This window comes from Pantherophis guttatus, chromosome 3 (genome assembly GCF_059756535.1).
Source record: "Pantherophis guttatus breed Tessera chromosome 3, ASM5975653v1, whole genome shotgun sequence".
NCBI classification, from domain to species: domain Eukaryota; kingdom Metazoa; phylum Chordata; class Lepidosauria; order Squamata; family Colubridae; genus Pantherophis; species Pantherophis guttatus.
In genome coordinates, this window is record NC_142065.1 from 160293223 (window position 1) to 160303005 (window position 9783).

The 9783-nt window shown below is 36.4% G+C and overlaps 1 protein-coding gene across 1 annotated transcript in view; it reads left to right on the forward strand.

Annotated features, from left to right (window-relative positions):
- The window catches only part of LOC117672606 (cadherin-19-like), a 76792-nt gene extending 67523 nt beyond the window's left edge, over positions 1–9269 (forward strand). The window contains exons 10-12 of the mRNA XM_034429385.2: positions 2171–2288; positions 6610–6861; positions 7959–9269. Coding sequence (XP_034285276.2) covers positions 2171–2288; positions 6610–6861; positions 7959–8452 — 864 coding nt within the window. The 3' untranslated portion in view covers positions 8453–9269. The remainder of the gene's footprint in view (positions 1–2170; positions 2289–6609; positions 6862–7958) is intronic.
- The last annotated feature ends 514 nt before the right edge of the window (positions 9270–9783 follow it).

The following is a 9783-nucleotide window of genomic DNA, read 5'->3' on the forward strand; positions in this document are numbered from 1 at the left end:
AAACTATGGCTCTACTTTTGCTTTAAAAAACTAAGAAAGTGCCAAAAATATCTTACTATGTACTTCTCTAGATTATTTTTCCACTTTTAATTCAGCCACAACATCAGAATTCATATTTTTAGTAACCTATTGATTTTGCTGGATTCTGCCCCAAATGTTTTATCTATACACACACATACCAAATAGACAAATAAATACTTGATGCATGTTTTAATTTAATTGTATCTTGCTTTATGAGATGAAGCTTTCCTAGGATTAGTTAAAATATAGGAGACAAAACAGTTGAATGCCTGACATTTATTGTCTATAGCTATCTATATGTTCATAGGTAAAACACTAAGAAAATGTGAGCACATAGAAAAGATTAGCACATCTACATCATCATTATTTAACCCTGAGAAATTGGTGTTTGTTTCTCAGTGTATGAGGTAGGTTACTTGCTGGTATAGGAATATATCAAAAGAAGAAAAAGTATGGAAAACATGCAGCAACCATAAAACCTATATTGTGTGTAAAATGTTTCTTTTTTCACATCTTTAAAGTAGAGTAATGGATGGAAACTAATCAAGGAGAGAAACAACCTGGAACTTAGGAGAATTTTCCTGACAGTTAAAACATAAGATTTTTGAACCCTGAAATAAGCACTTGGCCTTATTGCCATGCACTCAAAAGCCCAATTGGGCTTATTATCAGGGGATGTCTTATTTTGGGGAAAACAGGGTAATATTTGGAATGACTTGCCTCCCGAAGTTGTGGTGCTCCAACACTGGACATTTTTAAGAAGAGTTTAGACAACCATTTATCTGAAGTGGTATAGAGTTGGACTAGAAGACCTCCAAAGTCCCTTCCAACTCTGTTATTCATGCAACTATAGCAACAGGAAATGCTCCCTAGAAAGTCCATAAGAGGAATGCTGAGACAGGAAAGCCGGACTGCCACCTATTGCAATCCTGTTAAGCTGAATCAACAATTTCATTCATATAGTAGTCAAATTGAAAGTTGTTGATTCAGCCCCAAGGCACAATATAACATACTAATACTTAAATGCCTGGCTTTCCAAAATATGCTATTCCAAAGCACATTTTTCCATGAGTGATGGGTGAATTAAATGTGTTACTGATGCAATCATAATATTTCTTTTATATTAGGCATAACAAGAAATGTGCACTTCTTAAATATTATAGGACATGATAACAAAGTCAAGGTATTGCTTCTTTTTAAGGAAAATTGAGAAAACAATTTTAAAACCTTAATGGAAATATGCATACATTATCTGGTTTTAGTCAAATTAGATTTTCTAATGCCAACTGGTTAATTATTAAGGGGTACTTTATAAAATTGAATTGAAATGGGAAATAAAGAGTGTTTTCAAAATAGTATGTGAGGTGGTAAACAACTTCTACTGACAATAGTAGCAGATTTTTTTTTCTGCAATGGAAATGATGGGTTATTATGGCATTTGTAACATGACTTATGAGATGTGAAATTGATCCCTTTTTTAATGAAAACATGCTAATTTTTACTTTTTCTTACAAATGGCAATTTAGTTTGATATGTTTGTCAATGGGGATTATTTTCCTTCTTTGAAAGCATAACTGAGTGTTCCCATATTCAATCTGTTACAATCTCAAAGAATCAACAATTCAGCACATGAACCTGTCACAATCTTTGGGTCACAACTACCATAATACATCATTTAAGTGATGCCAATGAGGTTTGTGTGCAGGAAGAAAATAGGTATTGAAGGATTGTTCAAACATAGAAAGTTATACTTTTCATCTTAAAAAACAAAGGGTAGAATACTTTACTCATTTCCTTTTCCTGTCCCTCTTTGTTGCTTATGGAAAGTTTAGTTAACCTTTGCATTGCTATTCTAAAAGTAATTTGCATTACTTCAAGAATTTAGTGCTTATCTCCTTCCAATCAATAGAAAATCAAGTGGCATAATTGTAGGGCATTTAAAAAAAAATCAACACCCTTAAAAAAGATTGAATTAAATAATGTCAGTTTGTAGCAGCAGTTTAAAACATTCTCTGTCTTTTGGAGATAAACCCAATTGTAACTTTGTTAATTGAATAGAATATATTGCCTGCAGTTGTGACCCATTGCATTAAAAGCCAAGCAATAATGTTTGGCACTAAACACATTGTTTATTGATTTTTGTTTCCAGCTCATCCAAACAATCAGTGCAGTAGATAAAGATGATGCTATGGAAAACCATAATTTTTCATTCTATTTGATGGAAGAGAGCAAAAACGGTTCCAGTTTTGAACTTGAAGATAATGAAAGTAGGTATTAAATGTGTTTTTGAGATATTTTAATTCATTTCTTTTTCATTATTAGACTAGAAACAGAACTTTCATATCAAAGGAGTGTTTACTTACTTGCTTACTTTGCTTACTTTGAAAAATGGCTTCCAAGGGCACCACTACTCTGGGTTCTCCCCTCTGTTCACATCAGCAGCTGCCATGGCTCAGAATCACAGCCAGAGATACATCTCCTCAAAGGAAAAAAAAAAGTCCAATTGCCTTTTGGAAAATACCTTTGGGATGACCATCATCTTTTCACTGAGAATGTCCATAGACTCCTGAGGGCTATTAAAGATCCCTTCTCCATGCACTTTGAAAACTTCTCTTTGCTGTGTGCCAATTGCAGGAATTGTCACTGAGTAGTTTCTCTTGGCTACTTGGCAGCCTCTCTTTCCCATTTACTTGGTCATCCTGAACACTGTTATAGTCCTGCTCTTGTTCCTCAGCTGTATTCCCTGCTGGGTGGCATGGCAACACTCAGCTAAGTACCCTACCCACCTGTTTCCAAGGGGCTAGCTTCCATTTCCTCTGTGCCTGCTTCATTGCATGTAATATGTGGGCCTAATTCATCTCCAGATTATGAGGCCTGACAACTGACAGCCACTCTTCCTCTTTGTCTTTGGAGGTCACTATTGCCATGCATGTGTCCTTGGCAGTGACACTGCTGCTGGTTGTGGACATCTTTATATGGACATCCTTATCTTGAACACTGTTTTGCCCCACAGTGGGTATGACTGTTGTGGTAGTCCATATGAGATGTGGGATGTCTTAGTGGGCATCTTTTGTTAATAATGGTAATAATGGTGGATCTTTTGCTAATAAACCTCAATGTTTAAATGAGACATTTAAAAATGGCCTTCGAGAGTCCAGTGATCTATTTTCTCACTACCAAAAATAATTATCCAGAGGCTAGAAGGTCATCAGAGGTGCTATGGATTGACAAGCTGATTTGAGTTATTCGAAGAGCTTTGGTTGTAAAATGTTGTGAAGTGTGATTGATAACAAAAACAGACAACCATAGAAGAAATTATCCAGGGAAGAATTAGAGGTGACAAGAGAAAGTACCAGATCTCCCAATAATTTTCCTCTGGTTTGTTATAACCAGCATGCTATTTTTTATTCCCTAAATTTATTTCCACTATTTTCTCTAAGCTCTAGGTCATCTCTACTATAAAGTCATAAACTCTGTTCAGTTTTGTTATCCATTGCTTTAAAGTATAAGATTGTAATCCCTTGAGGAATTCCTAGCTAAGAAATATTATCTGTTCTGTCTTGTGTTGTTGGGATTTTTTTTTACCAGAGGCCAAGTCTTTGTGACTGGGTCATATATGACTTAAGATACTGGTCAAGCTGGGTACATGATCTCTGGCTTCTAAACAGCATTTATTATTAGGCTTATTTTTTTAGTAGGCAAGGGTGCAGATAAGTCAGTGATAGTAAGTTTAGAGATATAGTTTTCCTGCATAAAGAAGCTTACATTAGCCATGAGCTGAAGTAATAACCGCTAGTATAAATACTTGATCTGAAGCCAACTATAGGCCCCGAAAAATCATTTTTGTGGTCCTTTGTACTTTCCTCTGTATAGACATAATCCTTTTATTCATCCTTCCTTTTTTAATTTCTCTGTCCTCTGGCATTGCCTCTTTTTCTGCTTGCTCTCCTTGAGAGATAGCTTTCCCCCAGGGTTAAGGAATGCTTTCTGAAAAGGAAATAGGTATTGGTGAATCAGACTACTGATTTACAAGATATGAATATTATTTTCATGATCTTTGATATGATGTATATGAGCAGCAGACAGAAAATGTAACTCTCTTCATTATTATATTTTTGATTATTAAATCTATCCTCTATAAAATACCCTATTAACTTATTTGCCTATGACAACTCAATATTGTCTGTTATATCAAATATAAAGGAAAAAGAGTTGTGGTCTGTTACATTTACTTTCTTTTTATGGAAAAAAAAATCTACACAAGAATGGCTGAAAATAGGGTGCTTGGTAGGACCTCCAATAAGTTATTGAGATATACTTGGCATCATTGAAAAGTATAATCGATTAGGCTCTTATTTTAAGAATTTTAAGAGCTATTTTATAAATCTGTAAATCAGGTTCTTCTTTTTAAAAAATGCACAAACCAGTGGTGAAATCCCCCCCCCAGTTCTATCCAGCTCACCGAACCAGTAGCACCGGTGACAGGAGGCTCCACCCAGCCACCAGGACGTCATTATATCCCATTTTTTACCATCTGTGCATGCACAGAAGGTTCTGCGCATGTGCAGAAGGAGTGCACGCATGCATAGCGCGTGCACACTCCCACATGTTCCCGTTCCCGAACTGGTAGCGAAGATAAGTGGATTTCACCGCTGATACAAACCTATTTGATAGTTTCATAGTTGCTTTCTAAATATGGCAAAGTTTCATAGGAAGATCTTTCTATTATTTGGTAAAGCTGCCAAGTGCTGAGTGGTACTAGAAAAGCATATAGAAAAGCAAAGTGATTTAAAATGAAGCAAAGGTGTAATATTAATAAATGCTTAAACTACATTTGCTAAAATGAAATGAAGTAGAAAGAAATGAAATTCATAATTATATAACTTTTTTTTTAGTTCTTTCTACTGATGTCATGGTGGGGATGACTTTTCTGTGCTGTGGTGATATGCAGCATTCATATGGATCCTGAAAACTGAGAAAGAATAATGTAGGGGATACCAATTTAAAAAAAAAAAAATCTGAGGGGAAAATCTAAGTTGAACAGCTGATAAAAATTGCAGCAAAAAAGATCACTAAAGGTAGCCTGCAGAGAAGAAGAGCTATTTCTAATTCAGCCAAAGCATACATTGCTCATATTTACTTTGCTAATTATATAAATGTTCTGGCTAACTGAATAAATCAAGAAAGTTAACTTCTGGAAAGTTCATGGTGGTATAAATAAGAAGTGACTTGTTCACTTTTGGACTTGATTAAAATGTCCCATAACAAAATATGGTGTCCTGAATCCCACACCATCATATTTAAGTACAATTTCCTAAAGGACTATTGATATTATATGGGTAAAATGTGTATTTTGTAATTTATATCTGGCCCTGATTTGGGCTTTAAGTTAATATATACCTCAGAAATTAGCACACCAGTAAATCCTCTAAGTTCAGAAGTTAGTATTCCATGATTAACTGTCAATGATAGCACCCTACATAAAGGCATTTCATTACTCATAACCTATGTATAGTACATGCCCAAATATCGCTTCACAGTGGTGCAGCAATAGTATGATTTATCAAGGCACTTCATGTTGTTTTGGGGCCTCCTCCATCATGTCTAGAAGCCAAATGAGGCAGACAAAGTTATGGAAAAGGAACAGAAGATTCACTTTGTTCTTTAGAAGCAGAACACAATTGTGTTCTTCAACAAAGCAGCTTTGAAGGAGTATTTTGCTCTAAGCACTGTCTTTGAAAATCTTCACAGCTTTATTAGTGTTATTCCATTTTATAAGTTACCCCAGCTACTAATAAATAAATATAATATTCAAGTCCAGTTTAAAGCATTTTCCAAAGCACATTTTTAAAATAGTAATAAAACAAAATATTTTAAGCTCAGGAGTTCAGTCTAAGCAAAGATATCATCTGTTTAAAAATGTCTGTGTGAAATTTTATGTATTCATCAAAAACAATGGGGACACCAATGACAGTGTCAGGAATTGTGGAAAATGATGCAATAGTGGCAAAAAGAAATATTTTATACAACTCCCTCTTTCCAGAGAAAGTGAAGATACTGCAGAACTGAAAGTCAGGTTTTTGTTATACTGTAAAGGTAAAGTTCCCCTTGCACATATGTGCTAGTCGTTCCTGATCTAGGGGGCGGTGCTCATCTCCGTTTCAAAGCCGAAGAGCCAGCACTGTCCAAAGATGTCTCCGTGGTCATGTGGCTGGCATGACTAAACACCAAAGGTGCACAGGAATGTGTTACCATCCCACCAAAGGTGGTCCCTATTTTTCTACTTGCATTTTTTTACGTGCTTTCGAACTGCTAGGTTGGCAGAAGTAACGGGAGCTCACCCTGTTATGCGGCACTAGAGATTTGAACCACTGAACTGCCGACCTTTCGATCGACAAGCTCAGCATTTTAGCCACTGAGCCACCACATCCCTCTTGTTATAATGTACATTTTAATTTTTTTTTACTATTGTTATATTGGTAGAATTTACAAGAATACAAATTTGCATCTTTTAAATTCAGTTTGAGAATTTTGCACTGAAATTGATTTGTCCATAAATAGTTTTTTTTTTAAATTATTATTTTACAGATAACACTGCCAGGATCCTTACTACAAGAAGTCGATTCCATCATTCTGAACAATTTCTTTATCCCTTGCCCATACTAATTGTGGACAATGGAATCCCTGCTCTCACTGGAACCAGCACTTTAACGGTCACTGTGTGTGATTGTAATGAAGAAGTTAGCCTTTTGTCCTGTAGATATGGATCATTCCTGATTTCAATGGGGATTAGCATACAAGCTTTAGTTGCTATTGTGGCTTGCCTACTCATAATATTAGGTAATTTTTTTTCTTCTGTTTTATGCAAAACACATCTCTGCTACTTTTTCATTGATTAGACCAGGGGTGTCAAACTGAAGGCCTTAAATCTGCTTAAATCTGGCCCATGGGGCCGGCCTGGAAGTAGCAAAGGACCAGCCCGCAGTGCCTCTGGCAGCCAAAATGGGGTGCATTTTTGGCTGGATGGCCTTCTGCAGCACTTTGCCAGCCACAACAGGGCACCGGGGTGGGGGGTGGGGTGGGCTTCAGGAGGACATCCAAGCCAAAAATGGGGCACAGGGGCTGTGTGCAGGTCCCCCATGTCCCTTTTGGCCAGCAGGGTGCTGCAGGAGGTGTCCTTCTCATCTCCACCCCCCCAGGCCAGCCCCCAGGGGAGAACTGCAATGCTGATCCAGCCCTCAAAGAAATCCCGTTTTGACACCCCTGGATTAGACCATGCTGCTTATTTTGGTAGATGACAACATTATGGCTTGGATCCAGAACATGATAAGATGAATGAAACATCTGAGCTCTTCTGCCCTTTTTTCTTACCAGCCTCCAGTGATCCCCTCCCAACTCCCAACCCCCAACCTGTGGCAAATAACTTGGTGGCTGTGGCACTGGAATGAAGAGAGAAGGGAAAAAATGTTGAAAACTGGTGGAGAAAGATAGATTTTGTCCAAAACACTCCACAATGACTTTGGTTTGATTTTTTTCAATGTGACCTCTTTGCTCATCTCTTCCCCAAGCTAACTCATAATATTCACCACTGTCCACAGTTCATTAAAGCTCATTTCAGTGGACGCTGGAGGCTGGTCAGAAGGGGAAAAAAGAAACGGAAAGTCAATTTTAACCTCCTCTGTTCTACAGAAGGATATCTAGCTCCAACATAATGTATCAATTATGTTTAGACATTTTCATCAGTCACACTATTTAATCTAAACATCTGTTTGCACATTACTTAGATTATCAGTTGACACCTAAAAATATGACCTCATTCCATCACAGACACAATTTAACTAACCACATAGTTGGCTAGGATTTGCATGTTTGTTCTTTGCAGACTTCTCAAATATTTGCTAATCTTTTTTTTCCTGTTTTGTTTGCTTGCTTGCCAGTATTTGTTTTAGCAGTTGTGGCTTTGAAGCACCAAACAAAGCCAGCAGCATTTCACGAGAAAGGAGAAATATTCAGAGAGAATATTTTCAAGTATGATGATGAAGGAGGCGGAGAACAGGACACTGAGGCTTTTGATATTTCTGCACTGAGACCACAAACTGTTCTGCGACAACACAAGCCACGAAGAAATATTACAACAGAAATCCAGAGCCTTTACAGGCAATCTCTCCAAGTTGGTCCTGAAAGTGCAATATTCCGGGAATTCATTCATCAAAAGCTAGAAGAAGCTAATTGTGATCCAGATGTTCCTCCTTATGATTCTCTCCAGATTTTTGCTTTTGAAGGAACTGGTTCATTGGCTGGATCCCTTAGTTCATTGGAATCAAACTCAGTGGGATCACTTATGGATGACCATTTTGATTACATTGTTGAACTAAGACCTCAAGTCAAAAGTTCAGGAAGCATGAATAACCACACTTCAGCAGAATGGTGAAGTGTTAAGAAGTGCTAATATCAAAAGAGTGGGAAAGAATTGGAAGGGTGATTAGGATAATCTGAAGACAGATTAATTGATGGCTCTGCCAAGCACTGTTAAACTCAGCACAAATCTTATTGCTGACACATCCTTTTCTAATACACACTATCACAACTGGAAAAAATATGTCAACACATGGGAATAAGAGATCAGCCACACACATTCTTAAAAAGAAGATTCTGAAATAAATAACAAATTGCGCTACTCTCAGATTATCTTTTGGGTCTTAGTAGGCACGGGGATATTTTATTTTGCAAAAGTCATATTAAAATCATGAACAGAAAAAGTATTTTCTAAGAAAGTTTTCAGAAAGACATTAGAGTGCAGAATTTTAATTTTTGAACTATTTACAAAACTGTAGCTATATTGATTACAGTTTAATTATCATCATAGTAAACTAATATATGCACACACACTTTGTTTTAAAAGATAAATGCAATTATATGGAATTATATATGAATGAATTTAGAAACATGAAAAATAACGTGGGTGAACTGGAAACCTGGAGGAAGATCAAAATAATATGTGTTTTACATTATCAGGTATAGGTAAATCCCCAGATCAAACCTCCTATATTTTCCTACAGTTGTCTTAAGTCTTACAGCTTTTTTCCCCCCAGATAAATTAACCAGTTTGCTATTACACAAAACTTAGCATTTGATTGTTGCTTATGTCTCTACATATTCTTTAGAATATAAATTATTTTATTTTTCTAAAACACTCTAGAATAAAAGCACGGTTTGTTAATAAATTTTGTGGAATCACTGTACTGGAATTAGAGATTGAACAGTTGCAAGATATTATTTGAATTTGTGATTCAAGGATCAGATAAAAGTTATTCAAGTTTCAATATTTAATTACATTTTAAAACATTGATCATGGAGTATTATGGGAAAATATTAACATGTTTGTGACTGCTACTCTTGGGAAAATGGAATGAAAATAGCAAAAATCTATATAGGATATTAAAACCAAAGTGTTACATAGCTTCAAGAATTCCACCACAATCAAATTTTAAAATATTCTATGTATCTCTTTTAAAGCAGCAATCGGTTTAGACAAAAAAGACTAAAGCAGTCTTTAGATTGTTAGCAAATAGCCTACATAGAACTGTACTGAACCACTGCAGAAAATGAAAGGAAGGGAAGGGAAGGGAAGGGAAGGGAAGGGAAGGGAAGGGAAGGGAAGGGAAGGGAAGGGAAGGAAGGAAGGAAGGAAGGAAAGAAGGAAGGAAGGAAGGAAGGAAAGAAAGAGAAGAAAGAGAGAGAGAAAGAAAGAAAGAAGGAAGA